The sequence below is a fragment of the Rhipicephalus microplus genome, chromosome 8 (assembly GCF_043290135.1).
Source record: "Rhipicephalus microplus isolate Deutch F79 chromosome 8, USDA_Rmic, whole genome shotgun sequence".
Lineage (NCBI taxonomy): Eukaryota > Metazoa > Arthropoda > Arachnida > Ixodida > Ixodidae > Rhipicephalus > Rhipicephalus microplus.
In genome coordinates this window covers 124,066,325-124,092,358 of record NC_134707.1, presented here as the reverse complement: position 1 = coordinate 124,092,358, position 26,034 = coordinate 124,066,325, and the positions used below count along the sequence as shown (strand labels likewise).

At 44.4% G+C, this 26,034-nt stretch overlaps 1 protein-coding gene and 1 long non-coding RNA gene across 4 annotated transcripts in view; one reads left to right on the top strand and one right to left on the bottom strand.

Moving 5' to 3' along the window:
- The window catches only part of LOC119165899 (uncharacterized), a 70,049-nt gene extending 58,927 nt beyond the window's left edge, over window positions 1-11,122 (bottom strand). The window contains exon 1 of the long non-coding RNA XR_005109070.2: window positions 10,814-11,122. This is a non-coding gene — a long non-coding RNA (uncharacterized LOC119165899). The remainder of the gene's footprint in view (window positions 1-10,813) is intronic.
- Window positions 1-26,034, top strand: part of LOC119165489 (uncharacterized) — a 385,136-nt gene that overhangs the window by 296,796 nt on the left and 62,306 nt on the right. For all 3 annotated transcript variants that reach the window (XM_075872576.1, XM_075872575.1, XM_075872573.1), the window contains 3 exons: window positions 309-410; window positions 3,285-3,467; window positions 17,451-17,660. In XM_075872576.1, coding sequence (XP_075728691.1) covers window positions 309-410; window positions 3,285-3,467; window positions 17,451-17,660 — 495 coding nt within the window. The remainder of the gene's footprint in view (window positions 1-308; window positions 411-3,284; window positions 3,468-17,450; window positions 17,661-26,034) is intronic.

Sequence of the window (26,034 nt, the reverse complement as noted above, 5' to 3'; positions counted from 1 at the left end):
CGTGCTGCACTCCTTGCCCCGATCTTTTGGAATGCCACGCAGATAAGGCCATAATCAGCAGAAATCAAACAATAAAAGTAATATCCTAAATAATAGTTGACCTTTTTGTCCACGTGATCAAGAAATGTTAACAATAATGAGATACTGGATGGCGGTACAAAACAATACTGTCATATATTTGTGCTCCTGACCCCAGGCGAGCACTGCAGCGTTTAGTTGCTATTTGATATATCAATTTTTTGTTCGCCTTCCATAACGATTCAATATATGTCACACCGCCTGTAATACTGTACTCCTCTCTGTTTTAGGAGAAGCCTTCGTGCAAGAATTGCAGCGCCCTGACCAATACCCTGAAAGCAAAGGCTGAGGAGCTGATCACCTCCAGGCAAAACGCAAAGCTTCTTCAGAAGGTATGGCCGTAGCCTCGAATATGGTGCTATGGCGAGGGTCGGATAGTTGGTGATGAAAGGAAATGAGAATGTTTTGATTGATGGTAACTTATCGCATTGATTCATGCTGTGGGTATTATATATAGCTACTGATATAATATTATACAACAGAACGCTGCTGTGTGTTCGAAATAGCGTGTTAAGCGGAATGGTGCATTACTGGGAAATGATACTTTTTTTTCTTTTTCATGCCATCCACTAATTTTCACTCTTTATTGGCAGAGACTCCATTTCTATTTATGATGAAGTTCGAAAGTGCAGATTGTGGCACAGCATCTCAAGTTTCATCTCTTTGATGAATGCCATGAATAACTGAAAGGCACAAATTATTCACATCATGTTTATTCAGCGTGTAAAATTCACAGCAGCTTTGTTCGTCAGGAAAATAAGTATACATGTTTAATTCATGGCAGATCTAGGAAGATGCATTTTATTATGGAGCTGATTACGATTCGGTCAGCTTGGATATTCACAAATAAAATATGTCTCAGCATCGTATGCCGCATTATTGTTTTTATACATTTCAGAATAGCACGAGATAGGTCCATTACTGATAAGACATTAGCACGCTGTACAGCAGATGGCAGTTACAATTTTTTCTTTGTAGTGTTATATGTACGTTGCGTGCATTAGTGTACGATAACAGGAAAAATATGATGCAAAAGAGTTCTGCGAAGACCCACAAGGTCGCGAAATGGTTAAGATAGGAAAATTAGACAACCACCCATACGCCGCCTCGTGCCACATACGGCACGAAATGTCACGTATGGCACAAACATGCCACATATAGCACGAACTTGTGACATACGGCTTCATGCTACACGCTTTTGGGGCTTTATGCCACGTACAGATGGTTGCTCATTTCTTTTTTCAACAGAACGAAAAATTGACGCAGCATCACCGGGCACACAAGTAATCATAAAAACTCACATTGGTATAAAGTCACTTTTTAATAGTGGCGTGAAAGACAGACAAAATCAATCAGCATATTTATCATTTTACCTCTTATACAAAGATGATTATCTCAAATATCGCTACTCAAAACTCTACCTTACGTGCCTAGTTCGTGAAATGTTTCTTCGAAAGAATGATTTATCGTATCTAAGAACAACGCAGTCTATATTACTCAATTACGTCTTTGAGGACTGCGTATATAATCCTTTTCCCGCGGCTTCTAATTACACATGTGTCGACAGAGAACATAGCTGACAGTTTGACTGCAGGTTTTGAATTTATGAAGCGTGCGAGTCGCCAAGGGCTCATTATCATTATAAGTAATTTCCGAAACATCATAGGCTACGAGAAAAAAGGACTGGCACCAAAAAATGCGATTCAATATCACGTAGCGTGTACTAACATGACACAAGCGCCCCATCGCAATCATGAACTCCCTCTCAGTACCTTGCCATTCCGAGCGTCTGTTACGGAAGACCTCTGCATGGAGTGCTTCGCCAACGGTATTCAAAGAATGTGGTCCAGTATGATGCGCTCTTTTTAACAGTGGAGATCTCGGCCTGGGCAGGGTGACAGACAAGTGTCTACGTCACATGCCACACCCAGATACCCCGATAGATGGCGTAACTGTCTTTGCCGTGAATTCAGCAGTAACCACACAGTGAAACGGAAAGGGTGGCCCGAGAGTGATTAAGACTTAGTCACTGTACAGGATCAGGTAGGACAGGGGCTGCCACACGTGCTATTGCATACGCCCCTACTGCACAACTAAGGTAATCACAGACACTCACAAAAAATCACAAAGTATTACTGATAAGTATAAGAAAACACAAAGTAAACACAGGAGAATCGCCGCCTGTCGTTTAGACATAATTCACAGTGGGTAGATCTGGAGTGTTTCTTAAGCATAATTGAATGAAATTGCCTTGTACTCGCTGGACGCCCATGCCGTAATGGAGATGGTTTGGCAAATGTGTATGAGGAACTCTGGCGTACTGTTGCTATTACTAGGTATCGGTGCCTACGTAAGATGTGAAATGGAAACAGCAGCAGTGTTGTGCAGAGTTTTAGTGGCGACTACTTACAGTAAGATGAAACTAGAACGCACGAGAAGGCCTCGCACGCCTCATAAGCCAAGTGCATGAAAGAACGTGAGCTGAGACAAAGTGGTATTCTGTCTCAATATCTATAGCGGCACAAAAAGGTTAAGATGCACTAGTATGTCTGTATCGTGCCTCATTGTCTAGCCCCTTTTGCGTACTATGCGTGTTAAACTCTTCTGTCGCCTTGTAGTGGGTGCCTTTTACTAGATGTGATAGTCATGAATCTATGCTCTTATCTTGCTGGTCGCAGGCACGGGGTCTGCGTAGAGTGTTTTTTGAGAGGATTCGAAAACGGGTTTCTTCTTCCAGCTTTCCATTAACCTGGCTGTAAATTTAGCTGGCATTAGTCTATATCAAAAATATGCTCAGCAACGTTGCCTTCTGTGTCAAACAATAGTAACGATCAGCTGATTGTGCCGTGCAGCAACGTAGACGATTAGCTATATTAGCAAAGCAAATTAAGACAACCACGTCTTTGTAGAACGAAGCCACAAGGAAAAACCGTACGAATTTCTCAGAAAGCAAAGTTTCTTAGTTGCCGGAAAATTCGCCCCATCTGTAGTTCCAACCCGGGTCCAACGCCTTTTTGAGCCAGTTTCTTTACCAACTGAGCCAATTAAAGAGCTAGCGATTGACAGCATGAGGGCGAATTCATCGACAACTTGATGCACACGGACACAAGTATGGCAAATGCAATTCATTTGGAGTTCGCATATTGTTACGACAAGTAACAGAATGGTGAAATATGACGACAACTATTGATTAAGAAATCACACAGAGGCTGGACGAAGAGCGCCGCAGCATGAAGATTTCTGCCAACTCTCTGCGTGTCAAGGACACCATAATCCAGGAGCTGAAGCAAGCTTTGTCTCGGGCAGCTGCAGAGGAGCCCATACCGTGGGACAAGGCAAAACTCAAAAGGTCCCTGCGCATCGCAATGTTGACAATCAACTCTTTGCAGGTAAGACCTCGTGAAATTTGTTAATAAAGACATCATTTCCGAAGTGCTTTAAGGATGATACAGGGGACGGATGATATGCAACATCCTGAATAAGCTCCTTGGTTCTATTAGGGTACCGCGTATAGAGATCATTTCACAATCTTTTTCTTTCTGCGGCATGCAGAAAAGCCATGCTAACAGAGTTTAGAGGGTTAGGATTCTCTCTAAACATTCAAATAAATAACTTCTGAGGCTTTTGGTGCAGTAATGAGCACACCTTTATGAATCAAGTGATAACGAGGGGCTTCGAAATGTTTCTATTCGAACCAGGGTTCATTAACATGATCTACCATTTTTCATAGTGATCACTCTAAAAGTGTGACAACCATGATTATGAATCAACAGCGCCTGAACGAGCATAGAAGTACTGTGCTATAAGCTCTGAACTACTTTGGCACTCCGAACTAGTCTGAACTACTTTGTTCCTCCCAAAGTTTTTTTCTTTTTTCTTTGAAAGTTTTACTGATACGCACTCAGGGGCATTGGTCAAGAAAGGGTAGAGTACTTGTTCTGTGAACATGATAACTATGTTTAGAATGAATGTTAAATAAAACACACCTTTTATAAGAAAAACTAAAAGCTATAAGTAATGTAAGAAATGGGGGAAAAATAGAAAAGTTAATTTGAGAGATTTTGATATTTCAGATTTTGAGGTAAACACACAGCTGCGTTTACTTCCCCTAACCATTCAGAGTCTATGAAAAAACATTTTAGAAGATACAAAATAGTACTTCTTAGACTGAAAATTACAATAGAATACGTTTGCATGATTGAATTAAACTTCAAACTGCCTTGAAAGCATTCTAATGGCAATGTTCCAAAACTGAGGCACGAAAGTTGAGTAAAGTTTTCCGTCGTCAATATAATACCTATCTGCATAAAGGGAATAACTAGCAGCCCTTTTACAAGTATAGAGTACGGGTGACAAGATAAAATAGATGTTCAGTTGCTTCTATTTCTCCGCAGAATGCACAGAAGAGTGATATCACTTCACCAGCTCTGAGTTATTTTACACAGAGCTGGTCAGGTGCTATCATAGGGGTGACACTGCATCCTCGAAATCTTCCTCAGAATCTTCTTTCTTTCGAATGTTCTTCCACGAATCTTCTTCGATGTGATAATCTAGTGCCGAGCCTTAACGCGCCTGTTATTTGAAACCTCCGTACACCTGACACTTTAATGACAACGCCTTGTGACCAATCGCTTTATCGGTCGATTTCGATTATAGCGCATAGCAATAAAACAAAATCCGCGTTACATGGTAGATTTCTAAGAAAGGCCCACGTAGTGTGCTTCACTTAAATTGCAATGTTGCGACTTGAGAATATGAGGCACTGTTCTCGCAGTTGTTTTCCCAAGTGTTCCAAAGTCAACAAGGGGGGCGATACTCGCGCGTATACATTTTCGTGCGAAAGCATTGCTTGACTATCTCTTGACACTCTGCATCAGAAAATATATCAAAACGCGGCAAATAGTGACATCAATTCAGGGTTGGGTGCATGCTTTTTTAAGAAAAAGTTCAGGCGCTTCCACTCAGTGACTCATCGAAACAGTGTAGTTGATGCAGTTCTTCTTAATGCTTCGCGTCCAATTTGCGACATGTCCGTGTGTTGCTTTATATTTTATAGTCTCTGTTAGGCTATAATGTAGCTCACATATAGCTCACCTCTATACCACTGCATTAAAAGGCCTGAGTTGTGGCCTCATCGGTGACCACCGCCGGTAACGCATTCCCTCACCAGAGAAGGATTGGCCACCCTGGTGCAGTAGCTGGCCACTACCTCACACACGCATACGTCAAGACTAAAACGTTTGCGGGTACAAAGTGGCAGCAGCAAGCACACGACCGTGTTGACTGGCGGAACATGGGAGAGGCTTTTGTCCAGAAGTGGACGCAGTCAGGCTAAAGATTATGATGAGAATACTTTACCACGAAAGCGCCAGCAGTTCTCACCAACTTGGAACAGCGAATGCCATGAAGAACAGGCACTCTAAGTTTACAGCACCCCCTGGTGCCTACGTCTGCAAGGCAGTTGTATTCTGATGCATGCGCTTACTTTTGCAGACAGCCACATTCTGACTCTCTTTCCGCCTTGCAGCACCATCGCCTCTGCAGGCACGCCTACTATTACCTTCTGTGGAATAACTACTTAGCAGCTGATTACCGACGCGGCAGTCTTCGTCTGCTGTTCGTTTTAGACCAATAGCTGCATTCCTATGATTAAAAACTGTCAGGCCTGTGCGGAACCACCAGAACAGTCAAAGAGAAAGTTGGAAGAGCGGTGAACGCAAGGCTCAGTCTGCTGTATAGATATGTTATGGGGAAATGTTAAACCTTTAAAAAACCCTGCTACGTGAGACGTGGCGCTCCACGAACAGTCATCTGGTGTACTAGCATGACACAGACGTAGACGCCATTCGCTTGGTAATGGGAAAGTCACGGATAATTTGTTGGACTGACATACCTACGTTCGTGTGAACTTAGTGAAGTCACTATAAATACATTTGCTTAACCGACAGTTGGCGTCCTCCACAGTTTTTTCACGTTTTTTATCGCTGATACGTACAAATAATTCAACTAGCTTAATTTTATGACCACGTGTTCATAACTTATGTAGTAAAATCTCAATAGACTGTCGCTTTCTGTGGTCAGCCTGAATACGCTCGAGTGCTAAAACTTCATATCGCGTAGTTTCTAGCCTGGTAAATGTTTGAATAATCTTACGCCACTCCCACACCACTCATTTTCTTTAGTGTCAACTGACTAATATAATTTTTTAAACACATTTGGACCGACAACACACAGCACATCTAGTTATTTTTCTAAAATTGACAGACCAACTATAGCCCAACAAGTTATCTTACTAACATCATATGGCTGTGAAAACGTTCTCAAACTTTTTTTTTCATCAATCTGATTTTTATTGACAAACCAAAGAAAAGATTACAAGATATCTGGACCGTTAGCCTACATTGGTTAGTAATCGATCCATATCGGAGTACATAAAAGCAGCTTAGCAGAGCATATTTAGCAATAAACACATACATACACAATTATTTATACATATAACTATTCACATATGCACATACATACTACATACATAAGCGCGTGTACATATATGCATTTTCACAACATACCCAAATATAGTTTGTTTCATCATCGTCGTCATATATAGTAAGTGACTGGGTAAAAGCACTAATTAGTGCGGGAGAAAGTGAAAAAAAAACCTGTTTATATGTCTTGAAGCTGCAAGCAAAATAATTTCACACTGTGCTTAAAATTTCTTGCCACTTTAACTTCTAAGGGTAGTCGGTACCAAATTTTAGTCCAATGAAATTCCAATAAGTGTTTTTAATATAAGTTATAGCTAGTAGGTAAGTTAATATTGCCATTCGATGCGTGTCTAGTGTTTCGCGATGGTATTGTAAATAGAGTGGAAGAGAGGGGAAAGCTACTGCCTATAATTTTCAGAACAAAAAGGGCAGCTTAATAATCGCGAAGTGCCCAAACTGACAAGATTTGTTGTTCCTGAAATGTAGTTTTATATGAATTTCCATGGTTTCCACCTATTATGCTAAGGGCTCTCTTTTGTACTCGTAGTAATGGCTCTAGGTATGTCGTATACGTTACAACCCACGATTCAATACAGTAGCTAATATGTGAATGACAGAAGGAAAAATACAATGTTCGAAGCACGCTGGGGGGAAAGCAATCGCGTGCTTTGATTAAGGTATAACAACCGTAAGCCACCTTTCTACAAACACTATGAATTAGTGTTTTCCCAGTGAAGGTGCTGATCAAAAAACACTCCTAAATATTTAAAAGAAACCACTTGTTCGATAGGACTGTTGTTCAGGTAAAGTTGCATAGACGCCGTGTCAATATCCTTTCGCCTTGATCGAAAAACAACATACCTTGTTTTCCCCGAATGTAGTGTCAATTTATTCTGTATAAACCAGTTGCTTACGTGTGTAAATTCAGACATTAAGTTGGCTTGCAGTGTTGAGAGACTATCTCCTGTGAATACTATGGCGGTATCGTCCGCGTACAATAATGCTTTAGAGTACACTAGTGTTTTGGGGAAATCATTTATGTACTGAGAAAAAAGTACCGGGCCTAATAGAGATCCCTGGGGCACTCCACACACTATTGTGCTGTATGCAGATTCGTTATCGTTAATCACCACTTTTTGTTTGCGCGAGGACAAGTAGCTTGAGAAGAACTGGAGTGAACTGTCACGGAAGCCATGACTTTCAAGTTTTTGTAATAGTATGCCGTGGGGAACTGTATCGAATGCCTTTTCTAATATCTATGAAGACTGCTATTGCGATTTCACCGTTGTGGAGCGCGGTTATTATATTGTGCGAGAGGGTTAGAATGGCTGATGCAGTAGACCTAGCGGGAACGAAACCGTGCTGTTGTGGGCATATGACGTCGTTGTCAACCAGAAAGAGTTTTAATTGAAGGACAATTATCTTTTCGAAAAGTGTATTAAGACAGCTTAGAACCGAGATCGGTCTGTAGTTTTCAGGGTTGTTTGAGTCCTCTGATTTGTATACAGGAACCACTTTGGCGGTTTTTAAGCTAGATGAATATATACGACAGGTAAATGCATGGTTGAAAATATGACATATCAGAATGCAAAGAAGGTTAATGTTATCTTTAATAACCTTAACCGGTATTCTATCACCACCAGTGGCTTTATTGACCGGCATCTTAGCCACGACAGATTTGATTTCATCTGATGTGACAGCTGCAAGGTTGAAATCATTATCAATTAATTTGGGGAGAGAAGGAGCAGATATTGGCGAGCAAAACTGTGAAGCAAGGTTAGCGCCAATACTAGTGAAATATGCATTGAAATCTTCTGAAACCTTTGAGGAGATGTTATCTGGAAGAATGCGTTTTGTCTGGCCTGTGCCTGTAACATCTCCTACTACTTGCCACACCTTCTGTGCATTGCTCCCGTTCCGTGTAATACTGTTCGTATAATACTCCCTCTTCAGTTTACGTTTCATAGTAACTGATTTATTCCTATAGAACTTGAAGCTTTCGCGATAATATGTGTTGCTTCTATTGTTTTTCCACTTATTTAATATGAATCCTTTACTTTCAATATTTCTAAGAGGTCGTTAGTCATCCATGGACAAATGGCATGATTGTAGTTACGACGCGTACGTTCACGTGTCGACCGCCTAATCAAATCGCTTATCGACTCCAGAAAGTTTGCACATTCCTTTTCTATGTCATTATCATATATGCTCTCAAAGTCAACATCCTGAAGCAATTGGTTCAATTGAACATAATCCACATATGCCGAACGCTGCAAACGTGATGCACCGACCTTCGATAGATATTTACATGGAATAAACAGAAATGTTGGGTTATGATCGGTAACGCTTATGTCATAAACCCCGGCACTCACGTCTCATTCGGCGTGACATAACACGTGATCAAAATGGATTCAGATTGGTCAGTGACACGAGTCGCAGTTGAAATGACATTTTTAAGGTTAAGTGACTGGAGTAAAAATAAATAATCAGATCTATCTTTCAGCAAATTAATATTGAAGTCTCCGCATGCAACAACTGAAACTTGAGAGGCTATCAGAGATGTCAACAGATATTCCATAGCGCAGATAAATTCATTGACCGCTGAAGAAGGTGGGCGATAGATGACGCCCACTGTAATTCTACGCTTAATCTGAACAATTATCGTTTCGGCTGAGGGAGTCGATACAGAGTTTTTAGGAAGAATGTCAAAATCAATTTCATTTTTAATAAACAGCGCAACGCCTCCGCCACGGGATGAACTCGGGCGAGGCATAGATGCCACAGTGTAACCAGGTAAAGTAGCGGTCTCGCCTTTTTTCAACCATGTTTCCATTACGGCAATTATATCGTATGTGAATTTGTGTTGGGTCAAATATACTAGTAGGTTATCCAAGTTCTTTCTAATGCTACGAAGATTGCAATGCAAAATTGAGAAATTATCATGCTCTTCTCATGCCTTTTAAATTTGGAGGATAGTCAAGCCATTGTAAATAATTAGGTAGTGCGTGGTTGAGGTCACTCAACAATATTTTAGATAACTTGAGCAAGGTCATTAGCGCACGTGATATAGAATACGCGCGAGTTCTCTGTCTTCCTCATCAAAATTTTTCCCTGTGACACCCAAGTGTACTTCCACTTTTTTTCACGCTTAATCTTCAGGGCGTATCCCAGAAGTACCTTGTTGGCAGGGCTTAGGTGCTCATTGATGTAATCTGGGCTGTTTTCGCCTTCAAAACCTTGTCTCTCTGTCGTCGTTTTGTTCTCGCGCTATAACTATCGTCATGCCATACCAACTAGCCCAAGCTGCCACACTTCCAACACTGAAGTGTTAAGTCTCAATTTTCTTGCCGCCTTCAAGACATTCTCCCTTATAATTTGCTACAAAGATTGTAAGGAAGAATGTCTTGAAGGCGGCAAGAAAATTGAGACTTAAAACTTCAGTGTTGGGTTTTGAAGGCGAAAACAGCCCAGTTTACATCAATGAGCGCCTAAGCCCTGCCAACAAGGTACTTCTGGGATGCGCCCTGAAGACTAAACGTGAAAAAAAGTAAAAGTACACTTACGTGTCACAGGGAAAAATTTCGATGAGGAAGACAGAGAACTCGCGCGTAATCCATATCACGTGCGCTAATGACCTTGCTCAAGTTATCTAAAATATTGTTGAGTGACCTCAACCACACAGCAAATTTTACTACTATATTCTGTGTCTGCTCACGTCTTGAAGGTACGCGGTGAATGACATCAATGTCCGATTCTTTTACGTTTACTTTTACACAGCTACATATTGTTTTCATTGTTGAAACTAGGTTTCCCGCTGAGGCCATCGCGATTCCCTTGTTTTCAAAGTTATTACTTCGACTGTACTGTTCTAACGTAGTCAGTTCCATTTCACCTCGTTTAACTCCTTTGAGAGGCGGTCATTATCATTTTTATCTCAGTATTCTCAGCCCTCACAGTGGTAAGTTCCTTCTTCACTGTTAGTAGCTCGTAGTTGGATTCCTCGAGCTACTTATTTATAAAACCCATTCCATCCTTGACGGGTTCAATTTCCTGCTCAATTATTTTCTTCAGGTCTTTCTTTAGATCGTCATGGTTGTCACTAATTCTAGCACTTAAATCAGCAAGAGCCCTTGCCAGTTCCTTCACAGTCGAAGGTTGTTTTTCGTACATGTTCAAAATGATCACACTTCTTCACAGAGCAGTCTAGGAGCCTACTTTTAAAAATTCAAAGTGGCCAAGGCCAGAGCACGTACCTGCACGAAGCAAGGGAAGTGATTATGCACTGCTCGATGCTGCTGCTGCCTGGACTGCTCTGGAATGAGGAGCCGTCTCCTGTGGGCAGCGGTTTCATAGCGTTATGGTGACATCAGTAGTTCAAGCGGGGGGCGTAACTTTTGATGGCCAGGTGAGGGGCGCACTTGACAGTTTCGGCAAATGTAGTCAAGTGGCAGCGAAGTCGGATGTCCCCGGCAATATCACGAGCGGGTACTGCCGTGGATTCGCCGTTGCTCGTCAGAGTGCTGCACGAAGCAAAGGAAGTGATTATGTACTGCTCGATGCTGCTGCTGCCTAGACTGCTCTGGAATGATCTTACGTACAGCATGACTGAATAATACTAGATATTTTGTTTGCTCATGTCAGCTTAAGAAACTCATTATAGTATACAGAAATGTCATCGCAGAAAGGACACTTGTTACGAGCCTAAAATAATTGGTATCTTACAACAGTAGGAACATGGGCTAGTTGGTTTGTACCCATACTGGCAAGCTGGTGACACCTTGCATAAACTGCTTCCGAAAGCACCGAAATATCTAACAATGTGAGACAAGGGCACTTTGGCATCTGTTGCCAGGACTGTCGTTGCAACCCCCTTTCTGTTAGATGTGTGATATTAGCAAGGTATTGGACTCAGCTATTCTGCCTGATTACTGAACCAGAAAAAATTGGCAGATTACACGCACAGTGGGAATTGACGATAAGCGATGCACAAATGAAAAAGGTATATATGTCACTTTAAAATCAGCACAAAGTTACGAAGTGGAGGTAAATGATGCCGTACGTGGCTTCCCTGTCATGGTTATCATGTTTGGATGTGTTGTTTTCTCGTTATCTATTCACGTCACGTGATACCATATTTAATATATTGAAGCTAGCGAAACAACCGCGAGCACGCTAGGAGTGTGGTATGTTGTCATGTTCTTACATGAAACGAATGTCAGGATTATCATGTTTGCACCAGTCCTATACTTTCGTCATCCATTGACGTCACGTAACACCAACTTTGGTATATGTGGAGCTAGAAAAATTGACATATCCCACTTACAGTGGGAATCGGTGATGTGCGAAGCATGAATGAGAAATGTTGATATGTCACTTTAAAATCAGCACAAAGTTACAAGGTGGAAGTGAATGATGCCGTACATGACTTCCATGTCACGATTATCATGTATGGATGTGTCGTTTACCTTCGTCATCTATTCACGTCACCTGGTACCAAACTTAGTGTATGTAGAGCTAGCAGAACGGCCGCGAGCACGCTATGAGGGTGGTATGTTGTCGCTTTCATACATGACACGCGTGTCAGGATTATCATGTTTGCACCAGTCACATACCTTCGTCATCCATTGACGTCATGTCACACCAAACTTCGATATGTCGAGCTACCGAAGCAGCTGCGAGCGCATCATGAAGAGCCCATTATACTCCAATGTAGCGTTGACGCGCGCGCACGCTGGGCACAGCGATGCGACGTTAGCAAAACGCAAAACTATAGTCTGATGCCAGGCACGACCAGCGCGACCAGCGTCCATCGATGCGGCCCGACAGCAAGTGGCGCGAAATGCGACCTGCTGCATTCCGCGCCGATGCGTTACCTAAACAACACTGCGTCTCCCTTTTTTCGTGACGAGGGACACCGGATGCACTGAAACGTGAATGCGTCAAAGCAACGCAGCGCGGTGCACGCCGGCGAGTATATGGCAGGACTGGTGCCTGGCGTGGCAACGCCGGCGTCACTCGACGAAATGAACGCCGGCAAGCACGCGCACCGCGTCACGTCGAAATGTATTCACGCCTTCAATGTGGCATGTAGTCATGCTCTCACATGACATGCATCTCATGATTATCATGTTTTCACCAGTCACATACCTTCGTCATCCATTGGCGTCACGTAATACCAAGTTTGGCATATGTGAAGCTACCGAAACGGCCGTGAACGCGTCATCAGTGTGGCATGTAGTCATGTTATTGCATGACACGCATGTCGTGATTGTGTTTGGATGTGTCAATTACCTATGTCGTCCGTTCGCGTCGCGTATTACCGAGTTTGGTACATGTGAAGCTAGCGAAATGGCCGTGACCGCATCATGAGTGTAGCATGTAGTTATGCTGTTACATGACACGCATCTCATGTTTATCATGTTTGCACCAGTATCAAACCTTCGTCATTCATTCATGTCCCACAATACCAAATTTGGTATAAGTGAAGCTAGCGAAACAGCCGCCAGCGCATCATGAGCGTGGAATGTAGTCATATTGTTACATGACACGCATGCTATGATTTTCATGTTAGGGTCTGTCACTTGTGTTCGCCATGCAATCATGCCATACCAAATCAGTTTTGCAACATGCCATGTGAACGAAAACACCGCAAGAGCTGCAGAACTGTGAATTGTAGGTCATGACATTTATAACATACATGTCATGATTTTCATGTTTTGACTAGTCAAATATGTTCCTTATACAGGCATGTTATGCCACACAGAGTTTGGTATCGATTCCTCCACTACGGCGTCTCTCATAATCAAATGATGGTTTTGGGACGTTGAACCTCACATATCAATTAATCAAGTTTGGTATCGATACAATTATCGAAACGGCCACGAGCGCTAAAAATCGTAGGCGGCTAGATAGATAGATAGATAGATAGATAGATAGATAGATAGATAGATAGACAGATAGATAGATAGATAGATAGATAGATAGATAGATAGATAGATAGATAGATAGATAGATAGATAGATAGATAGATAGATAGATAGATACGCTCAAACTCGCCGAAGTTTGCTAAGAAATGCTTCGCATTTAAAACAATCGCTTACTGGGTGAAAACTGTGTAATCTCCCCATCAGCTATCACGTTGAAAGGTGATTACCTGGCCGGGCTGTAGGGCAATAGACCCTTTGCAAAAGCTTCCGAACAGGGTAGGGTAGTGTGGCAACTAAGGCAGGCAGCGATGATGAAGTATCCCTGCCGATCTATAGCATACCCGTTGGAACCGCTTCATGTGTAGGATGGCTGTTTCGTCACCTCCTTTGATTTTTCTCATTATCAGCTGGGAAAACGACTGAAAACCTATTCCGCCGTTCAGTGATGAAAATTTATTGCACTTTTACTTGACCAGGTCAGCCACATAACGCTGTTTTCACCGCAGTTACAACTTTCATGTCGAATCTTACGTTATACCATCATTCGTGCGAACAAACAAGTGTAAACAGAGGTTAGCTGCTTTTTGCGATGTGGTTTAACGGTGGCACTGGCTATCCTGAAAGTGATGGGGGATTGGTTAATTAGATGTAGTGAGGAAGTCATAGATTCTGGTGCATGTGGAAACGTAAGGCCCAGGTGCTCAGATTCGGGCACCCGTTAAAGAACTCCAGGTGGTCGAAAATTGCGGAGCCCTCCACTACGACGCCTCTCATGATCATGTGGTGGTTTCGGACATTAAACCCCACATATCCATCAGGAGGTGATTGATTATATTTTTAAAGCGCCGAAATTGTGCCCGCAAATATATAACGCCGACAGTGGAGCTCATAAATCGGCTTTCGAGCGTGATTTGACACAGTTTACCCGTGGTTTAGTGCGGAAGTCTGGCATGATTAGACGTTCTCTAAGCGTAGCTTTAGTGTTATAATATTTCTTTACCCACAGACATTCGATGACTTCCGGTTTCGTCCACCAATGTGCCTGAATAGCATAGGCGGGCAAGAAGAGTGTTAGAGAATAGCCCGCTAATTTTTTATACTTTTCTTCCATCATTTGCGAAAACATATTTAAATAAATGTTCTTTTGAGCTATGTAAAAACTACAACAGATTGCCTTAAACATTACGCACGTTTTTTTATCTGAAAAATTATTAGGAGATTTTTCTCACCCTTCAAAAACGTGAGAACGTCCTTTCAGTTTCTACGTTACGAGCTGGTAAATGAGGTGGCCGAGCTTTAAGTTGCCGAACTGAAGGAATCACAGCATATCCATGGAGTGAATGATGATGATTGGGGCGAAGCGTCTATCCTTCCATCCGTCCGTGTGTCCATTCGTCCGTGCATGCGTCCATGCGTCCGATCGCGTTCGAGAATGCAGACGGCGCACGGGTAACACCGAAGAGATGCGAGCCAAGGAAGCCGACTGCAAGCGCCTTAACGCGCCCGCCACTCTGCTACGTCCATGCCCCACAAACGATCCAGGAGGCTGAGTGAGGCAGTGGTTCTCCGCGTATCCATGCACAGCCCGCGCAGCAGCCCACCAGAGAGTAGTGGTACAGCTCCATCTAGACTATCCTCACCTAACTGCAGTTTGTCCTCACCTGACTCTGTATGTATGAATGTACAATGGTAGGTGAATATCCTCACCTAACTCCGTACATACATACATACATACATACATACATACATACATACATACATACATACATACATACATACATACATACATACATACATACATACATACATACATACATACATACATACATACATACATACATACATACATACATACATAGGACGGCTTAATGCTCTCTCCTAGTAAAGCACGAAGTATTCGAAATCATTGAACGCACTTTAAATGCAAAGTATTTCTTAGCGAACTTCGGCGACCTTGAGCGTATCTATCTATCTATCTATCTATCTATCTATCTATCTATCTATCTATCTATCTATCTATCTATCTATCTATCTATCTATCTATCTATCTATCTATCTATCTATCTATCTATCTATCTATCTATCTATCTAGCCACCTACTGCTTTTATCTCTCCTGGCCATTTCCATAATGGTATCGATACCAAACTTGGTGTTACATAACATGACTGTATGAAGAGCATATTTGACTAGTCATAACATGAAAAGATTGACATGTGTGTCATGAATGTCATGATTTACATGTCATGGTTCGGCAGCTCTTGCGGAGGTTTCCTTCCCATGGCATGCTGCAAAACTGGTATGGTATAGCATGATTGCATGGCGAACACAAGCGACAGACCCTTACACGAAAATTCTGACATGCGTGTCATGTAACAATTAACATGACTACATGCCACACTCATGATGTGCTAAATTTGGTATCACGTGACGTGTGAGACCCACGCGATGACCTAGTGCTCTCCCATATTAGAGCACCAAGTACTCGAACACGCTCAGAACTTTTCCTAAACTCACCATTTCCTACATCGATAACAAATCTGCATAAGCGTCTGTCTTGATCCACCTGTCACGTAGACGGCTTTATGCTCTCCCCATAGTAGAGTGCCAAGTACTCTAAATCGCTAAATACTTTTTCTAAACACCTCTGGATTGTGTCGCTTCATTCGTCACCATAATCATTCGTTTTAGGAACGGCTCACTGCTCTCCCACGAATGAGTACGAAATACTCAAAATTGTTAAACACGTTTTTCTAAACACTTCTCCGGTGTTTGTCATTTTTTCCGTTGAGTCTATAGCAGGACAGCTCATGAGCTCTCTCGTAGCAGAGTGCATGTAGTACTCTAAAGCGTTCACATTTATGGTAAACGCGCACCCTCTCTGTTGCCGCTTGGTCAGGCCGAAATTGGTAGGCACGGCTCGCTGCACTCCCATAGTAATAGTCAAAATTGTTGAACACACTTAGGGGCAAAGCTCCTTAGTCCGTGGGTCATTCCCGCCTCCGTATGTAGTATATAGCCCTCTATAGTTTATGACTTGCTCAGTAGATAGCTCAATAGATATTAAGCATCCATGCGTCCATTCATCCGTCTGTGCTTCCGTCGGTCCGTCCGTTCATTCGTGCTTCTGTACATATGTCTGTGCTTCTGCCCGTCCATTCGTCACTTTGTTCGTGCAATCTGACGTCCGTCCGTTCGTGCGTCTGTACGCTCATCCGTTCATCCACCCGTGCGTGCTTGCGTCTATGCTTCTGTCTATCCGTCTGTGTGTCTGTCCATGCTTTCATCCGCCTGTCTGTGCGTCCGTGCTTCAGTCTTTATTCTGGCTTCTGTTCGTCCGTCCATGTATTCGTCTGTCAATTCGTTCTTGCTTCCGTCCGTCCGTGCGTCCGTCCGTGTTTTTTTTCGTCCATCCATCAAGACGCACGGATAGTTAGAAGCATGAGCAGAGGAATGGACGCATAGGCAAACGGAAACACGGACGAATGCACGGACGGACGTAAGCAAGAACGAAAGTACGGACGGAAGCACAGACGGATGGACAGAAGCACTGACGAAAGTATGAACGCTTCGCCCTACTTATCATCATTCACTGCGTGTATATACTGTGATTTTTTGTGCAAGAATAGAGGCTGGCCAACTGCAGAATAATTATGCGCTTCATTCGGCAATAATCAACATAAATTGATGAAACTCACATAAATTGCGTGCTGCTTCAATTTTTTTCGTATACAATACTGGGCGCCTCGGTATTATTCCATGTGAAATTCACATGCTTCCTCACAGTGAATCCTAACTCGCGCCCGAAGGCGTAAACAGCAGTAATGCTTGGCATGTTTCGCGGCCCCATGTCTGATAATTGTCTTCATAGCTCAGGCTGTGGCGTCTATTTTTACACTGCAAAACACAATTTTCTCAGCATGCTTAGTGATCTCCTAGTATAAAGTTTTTGTTTCTGGAGTGCAGGCACTCATGCGACAAAAGGAGGCCACTATAGAGCGCTACCGCTCATGCGTAGCCAGCTTGCGCAACGAGATGCAGCAGCAAAGTCGGAAGCTTGCAGCCGAGGCGTGCGTCCTGCGAGCAAAGCTGCTGGACACGGCGTCTGTGCGGGAAAAGTCAGAGCACGATGGCGAGGGTGCAGCACAGGACAAGACACGTCACTTCCAGGACAAGGTCAGTAGGTGCAGCAACAACGTGTACTCGAACGATGCATATAATGTTTAGTGGTCAATATACCGTGGAGTAAGCGAGCTCATAGACGTTTATGCGATAATACCTAGAGGGAAATCTGGCGCTAGTGTTTACGCGGGCTCCTTCAGCGGTGCTTGTACCCCCATCGGAATTATGGGAAGTTTAGCCTTCGGATCTGCTTCTGATGGATCCAGTTCTTGAGACTCGCGACGCTTGTTTGCTGAGTGTAAAACAAAGTGATACGAAGTTATAATCAATTGAAACTCGCTTCGTTTATTTGTACACAAACTTTATTGCAAAGAGTTTTTGTGACCATGGCGTAGAAGTGAAACCTTAGTGAAGTAATATGAAATAAATAAATATAACCACAAAGGTACGCATCGCTCTGTCAGTGCGTTCCAGATTCGGCATCAAGATGTTATGACTTATTCTTTACAACATTTCAAAAAAATCTTGTTTTGCCCTCGAAAGCACGCAATATGGATTTATGGAAATAACAGCAGAGTACTAAGTGAGGAACACTAAACGTTTCGTCTGCTGCCAGGCCAGGTGCGTCTATTCAAGTGGTCGGGCCCCAACGCACCTCTCGTTCTGTTGTGAAGTCGTGTCAGAAGAGCATGACGGTGCGTCAAATTCGTGCCGCCGTCGTTTTGCAGTTGATTTCAACAAGCTTTGGCAAGACGCACTAACAACAACCGTGAACTCGATGTAATATCCTGCACTGGCACGGCACGCTACATCTCTGCGCAGCGGTGAGTGGACGACGCTTCATCTGAACTGTCAAATAAAACTTATACAGCTCCAACATTGCGCTATATTGAGAGGCCTAGAAGTTTTCAGTCCCTTTGAACAACAACAAAGGTGCGGCTTCCTTTGCACCTACCCTACTAATCACTCTACGTGAAGAACAAAACTGAAACTGCAGAAAAAGATTCGTAGACAGTTCACTGGCTAACACGATCCAATCCGAAACCTGTACTTCCCATTTTTCATGAGTGTACAGGATGGCAGCGCCAGATTCCTCTTTAAGTATTATTGTACGAAACTCTATGAGTAATCCAAACTTACACTTTAAATCGGGCGTCTCAAAATTATCTGAAGTGGCGGGCCGCAGTCACAGAACCTCCCTATGGCCGAGTCAAGGAAGCAGGTAAAATGGGGGGGGGGGGGGGTTAGATCGTGCCCATTCTCGGCACACGTTATCGTAGCAAGAAAAACTTTCCCTATATCAAATATAAGGGTCATTTTTGACGTTTCGAGGCAAGAATTCTAACCATCAATATGGTTATACCGATCTCTAAAATGACTGAAGTAAGGACTGTTTTTTTTTTTCAAGACCACGCATCAACACATGGTGACCACATAGAATGCCTCACGAAAACAACGCTTTAGACCAGTTATAGAGAGTGTTCAAGCAAGAAAAGCACTAAGCAATAAAAAAGTAAATATTAGATATACACTTCTACAGATAGCGCAGTATTGTTCTTAGCTGCATGCAGCACGTCAGAATATTTTGTTGATCCGCAAAGCACGGTAATTAACAAAGATATCTTAATGAACTTTTTAAATACTGACTCTAAGGAAAAAAATCATTACAAGATTTGTAGCTCTTAACCAGAAATAACAAAATTTTCAAATTACGGTCAGATAGCAACGCCGGTCAAGTTTTTCCAGGCGCAAAAGTTTTTTAAAAAAACATACGATGTGATTGCCGCCTAACGCGCGGTGCCTTCAGTTCCCTAAAATGTAAGTTGAACGAATTAGCAAAGGCTTGTGACGCACCAAGGTAGCTTGAATAGGCTATCAGTGACTACGATGGACAATAAGCGATGGTTGGATAATACCACAACAAAACAAGGGGGGAGGCGAAAGAAAGAAACGAAGACAATAAACTTCACTGAAGAAGCGGCTGCCATGTGCATTGCGATGCCAGACCAGAGGCAGCATTCGGCGCAGCGCTCACGTTTATTTTTTTTTCTTTACGGGCAAACGAAAAGGATTTCTTTTCGGGCCCTCTCCCCTACCAGCATGTCTATCGTTTATATATATATATATATATATATATATATATATATATATATATATATATATATATATATATATATATATATATATATATATATATATGGAGTGATGGAGTGATGGAAATGGAGTGATGACAAGGTCTGGAGGCAAGTGTTTCCGCACGTCTGGTCTGGTGGTAAATGTGAGCGGGACAGAGCATCAGCGTCAGAGTGTTTGCGTCCGCAGCGGTATACGACGCGAATGTCGTACTCCGGGATGCGGAGTGCCCATCGCGCAAGGCGGCCAGAAGGGTCTTTCAACGTGGAGAGCCAGCAAAGCGCGTGGTGATCAGTTACTAGATCGAACGGGCGGCCGTATAAGTACGGCCGGAACTTTCCAAGCGCCCACACCAGAGCCAAACACTCTTTTTCTGTCACGCTGTAATTAGTTTCGGCTTTCGTCAGAGTGCGGCTAGCGTAGGCTACAACGTATTCTGAATAACCGGGCTTTCGTTGAGCGAGGACCGTGCCCAGCCCGACGCCGCTGGCGTCGGTGTGCACTTCGGTAGGAGCCGTCGGGTCGAAGTGGCGAAGAATAGATGGGGAAGTGAGCAGACGGCGCAGAGTAGTGAAGGCAACGTCACATGCAGGGGACCAGGAGGTGACGTTCACGTCACCGCGAAGAAGCTGGGTTAACGGTGACATGATAGATGCAAAATTGCGAACAAAGCGCCGGAAATAAGAGCATAGGCCTACAAAACTGCGAAGTTCTTTCATGGTCGTCGGCTTGGGAAATTCTGCGACTGCTCGAAGTTTTGCTGGGTCTGGTAATACGCCGTGCTTGGACACGATGTGGCCTAGGATGACGAGCTCGCGTGCAGCGAAGCGGCATTTTTTCAGGTTAAGCTGGAGACCAGCGTTGGTCAGGCAACTCAAAACGTGCCTGAGGCGAAGGAGGTGCGTAGGAAAGTCATGGGAGAAAACCACGACATCGTCGAGGTAACAGAGGCACATATTCCATCTGAGGCCACGTAGCGTATTATCCATAAGACGTTCAAACGTGGCAGGCGCGTTACAAAGCCCAAAGGGCATGACGTTAAATTGATATAGTCCATCTGGTGTAATAAATGCCGTTTTTTGGCGATCGGCTTCTGCCATTGGGACCTGCCAGTAGCCAGACCGCAAATCTAGCGACGAGAAAAATTCCGCTCCATGAAGGGTGTCAATGACGTCATCAATGCGCGGCAAAGGATAGACGTCCTTGCGGGTTATCTTATTCAAACGACGATAGTCCACGCAAAATCGAATAGATCCGTTTTTCTTACGCACCAGGACGACGGGAGACGCCCAGGGACTGTGAGATGGTCGAATGACGTCTCTACGAAGCATATCTTCGACTTGATCGTTGATGACGCGGTGCTCTTCAGTGGAGACACGGTATGGTCTTTGACGCAGTGGCTGGTGTAGGCCGGTGTCAACATGATGTTTGACTTGTGATGTGCGGCCCAGTTGAGGTTGCGACACATGGAACGAACTCCTGAACTCATGCAGAAGATCCAGCAGGTCGGCATGTTCGGTGGGAGTGAGAGTGTCGGCGATGGCGCTGGAAAACGTATCATTGGATGACTCCCCGAGTGCCGACAGTGCTTTTGGGTGGTCGCAGTAGTCGTCCGGGTCATCAAACAAAAACGAAGGGTCGAGATCCTGCGCGCGGCCGAGACATTCCCCCGCAAGCAATGTGACAGGTGTGGAAAGCGGATTGCTTACGAACATGTTGCTTCTTCCGGCGGCAAGGTCAATTGTTGCGAAAGGCAGCGGCAAAGCTCGACGACATTTGAAGATATCGGAAGGCATAAAAAGAACTGTAGCGTCAGTGTAGGCGTTGCATGAAACGGGAACAAGGGCGCAATTTTCAGGCGGAATATCGGTATCTTCATGAACGAGCAACTTCGGCGGCTGATGAGGAGCGTCCAGTAATGGGACATCACACAAGGGTGAAAACTCAACTTCGGCGCGTGCGCAGTCTATGACGGCATTGTGGCGGGATAGGAAGTCCCACCCGAGGATGACGTCATGCGAACAGACGGGAAGAACAATAAACTCCACGATGTAAAGAATGCCTTCGATGGAGATTCTTGCAGTACAGGCTGCGAGAGGCGTTACCTGCTGTGCGCTTGCGGTGTGAAGCGACAGTCCGGAAAGCGGTGTCGTTACTTTGCGTAATAAACGGCAGAGATTAGCGGCAATAACAGAAACAGCGGCGCCAGTGTCCACGAGGGCGAAAGTCAATAACCTTCAACAGTTACTGCGACCACGTTAGCAGGAGAGGAGCGAAGGCTTAGACAGTTCGAAAATGGCGCAGTTCTTGCCTCTTGAACTGCGTTGCTTAGTTTTCCTGGTCGGAGGGTCCGGGCCTGCGACGCATGGGGGAGGGCGATCGCCGACGAGGAGAGTGTGCGCGTTGCGGCTGGAAGTCAAGGTGGTCAGTAGGCGCATAGCGAGGTGGCGAGACGGGCCCGTATTGGACAAAGGGTTGGCTGCCGGGATGCGACGACCGGGCATAGTTGCCGAACGTCTGAGGTCGACGGCGGCAGTAGCGAGCAACGTGTCCGGGAGTGAAGCAAGCGTAGCAAATCGGTCGGTTATCGGGCGTCCTCCAGGGATTGGCGACTGGTGCTGCCGCCCAAGGTGCAGTATAAGCAGCCGGGTGTGCGGGCTGTGAGCGTGTGGTGTAGGGTGGTTGCGGGAGCCTACGTACAGCGTCTGCATATGTGAGTGGCGCGGCTACGGGCTGCATCTCTTGCGAAAAGGCGACAGGAGGAGCCACAGGCTGCGCTGCATACGTTAGGAGCGCGGCCACAGGCTGAACGGCTGGTGGATAGGCGACAGGAGCGCCTACCGGCTGTGCGCCACCCGGGCAGGGACCACGGCTAGGTAGAGGTGGCTCGTAGTGCGCAAGAGGAACAGCTTGTGCAACCTCTTCCGATATAGCAGTGCGAAGCGGGGCAGGTAGACGGGTGGTGGTCTCGTGAGTAAAGGGCACTAGGGAAAGTTGGCGGGCGACTTCCTCACGGACGAAGGCTCGGACTTGCTGGAGCAATGGTGAATTGTCCGGCATGGAGTCGAAACTGGACAGCGACTCACCACCAGGCTTAGGCTGCCTAGTCAGAGTGCGTTGCTTTTTCAACTCGTCGTAGCTCTGACACAAGCTGACGACTTCAGAAACTGTGCTTGGATTCCTTGCCAAGAGCATTTGAAATGCGCCGTCGTCGATGCCCTTCATGATGTTTTTCACCTTGTCAGATTCGGGCATGGTGTCACTCACACGTCGACAAAGGTCGACGACGTCCTCAATATAGCTGGTAAAGGTCTCGCCAGTCTGCTGAGAACGGACGCCCAGGCGCTGTTCTGCCCTCTGCTTGCGGACAGCCGGCCGACCGAACACTTCAGCACATGACGTCTTGAAGACGCTCCATGTGGGGATGTTGTGTTTGTGGTTATTAAACCACAATTCGGCGACGCCAGTGAGATAAAATATCACGTGGCCCAGCTTGTCGGCTTCATCCCATTTATTGTTGGCGCTCACCAGTTCGTAGTGCTCGAGCCAGTCTTCGACGTCGGTCCCATCTGCACCGCTGAAGACCTTCGGCTCCCGTAGCGTAGGATGGCCAGGGCAGTTGAACTGGAGCGGAGGCGTCGATGTAGTGGCGTTGGCAGTCATGACAGGTAATAGCGTGCGGCTTCGCAGCTCCAGGGTGTAGCGATGGGGATTAACAGCACCTTCCACCAAATGTAAGGAGGTTTATGAGTCGTTTAAGACAGCGACGAGACAGCGTGAACAACCGTCCAGCGATCGGCACAGCAACGAACCGAAGCACGAGCCGAGAGAGCCGGGCGTTGGCGATGCTGCTCGCTGCAGGCACATCTTCTTCTTCACACACACACACACATATATATATATATATATATATATATATATATATATATATATATATATATGTGTGTGTGTGTGTGTGTGTGTGTGTGTGTGTGTGTGTGTGTGTGTAATAACATTTTAGACCTGGGGTTCCATATTTATATATATTGGATGAACATCGCCATGTGCAGTCCTCGTGCCGCGTATATGATACTATGATACGCCAGGTCCAGAGGTGAATTTTGTGACTCAACAACTAACAAGGCTTATCGCTCACATGGGGTGACGGGAAAGTGAGATCGATTTTTTAGCCTATTTTATTGACTCTGCCCACTCTTCTTTCATAGTTTTCTGCTTCGAATGCGTATTTGCACAACCTCCAGGATTGAATGCATCACTCGTAGTTTAGTACTGCCTCCACCATCGGCCAACCTTTGACAAAATAACGTATCCAGTGATGTCATGATGATGTCGTAATAACCTTACGGGAATGTTGATCTAAGACGCCATGATAAGGTCATGGGGTAAATTGATCACATTAGGATGGTTTTTATATCACTTGTGTTGACACCAGGGACGGCAGACGCCAACGCGGAATGCTGGTAAATTTTCGCGATTTATGAGCGAGGAAGGTTTCGGCCTTATTGTCTATACTTCCTGTCTCTCGAAAGGATGTGGCGCATCTAAACCTCTAATGTAGGTGAAATCAGAAGTGTTGTATTGCTTGAATCGTCTGAGCCATTGAGCTGTAGATCTTAGAGTGTGTTCCTTTACTTTGTGTGTGTGTGTTATTTGCGGCCAAAGCGTGTCATTAAGCAAGTACCGACTAGGTTAATAGTCAGTATTATTACAGTGTTGTTATAGTATATTGCTGCGTCAGTAACGGGAACATTGCTAAAACCTAATCTCTTGAAATTATAGGCCTTGCATTTGATCGTCTTGCAAAAGTAACATTTTGCTTGCAGCCCGTCCTTGAATAATTATCTGGCAAATATGATAGGAATCGAAAATATTTCCAAAGAAAAGAGTGACAGCCAACATAAAGACATCAATGTCATCATCAATTGCTATAAGCTAGATAAAAAAAATTGCCCTTCATCAATGCTTGTGCTGCGCTAGATGAAAAGGTTTCAGATTTCGCTAAAAGAGGTGCGTTCATATGAATACTTCTCTTCGCAAGAACATGCTATGACCTTGCCTACTCACGCAGAACCATTTTAATATGCGTGGCTGATTATGCCCTGCATATCACGACACTCACCACGTAAAACCCTAGCTCGGCACATTGAAGCCTACCTCACTTCACTTAATAATCAGCGGCTCTAGATTACTGCAGTCTTACATTCTTCAAAGGACCACCAATTAAAAGAGCTGCGAAACTTTACTCTTTTCGTATACGGGCGTTCATAAATAATGCATTTCTCTCATAACAAAGCTCTCTCCTTCAAACAGCTACATAAAAACAATGCTGTTATGAAACCACTTCTGCCAGTCTCACTCTGTCGGCGCTACATTTATAATATGCGTTAACGTCCCTTCATGCCCTACATGTTGAACTTCGCTACAGCGCAACACATGGACAGAAGGAACAAGAATGAACGACATGACCCTGACTCTCAGTTGTTCGGTTCCTAAAAATATTTGACTACAGTTTTCGGACCTATGACAAACCTTTCGTAAAAGCCCTGTGCGCTAGAAATCTAATACCAGGTCCGTTAAGCCGATCTTAAACTGCAAATCCGGTTATTGCGGAGGTCATCTTAGGCGTGTTCCTGAAGAAATCGTATTTTTTTCGATTTTCATGGACACTAATTACCCTAATGTGGTAATTTATACTGTTTGTGTAAGTAGGGTCGATCACATCAAAACATAATTGTGATATTCAGTTTGACGCAGATTGTCGTGTGGGTCGCAGAACCTTGGCTAAAGCGGTTACGCAGAGTACAGCGTTGATGTTTATTTTAGGGGCGAACCATGGGTCTCTTCCTGGTGGCTTCTACAAGACCGCCTAATGTGACGACAGACAAACAGACAGACAGACGAATGGATGGACGGATGATGAACGGTTTACCTATAACACCCTCTCCGAAGCTTCATTCCGCTCATCCTCATTCACTCTGTGGATATGCTGGGATTTTTTTTTTCTTTGAAACATAGGACAGGTCGCGTCTGCGCCATTATTGACAATGCGCTGACGTATAAGCAAGCATAGGGCAAGTGCACTGTCGATCGTAAGGAAAGTCATGTTGCACGCGTCAAACAGGTTGTCCATGGCATTCCACAACCTTGCGATAGAAATACGTGGTGCAAATGAAACTGCCCCAGAACGCTTGAATAAGATAGCATGCGCGGTCACTTCGAGGGGCTGCACGTCTAGATACTTGAACAATGGAGGATTGTGGTCGTCGCCCTACTTTTAAAGGTCCTGCAAACAACA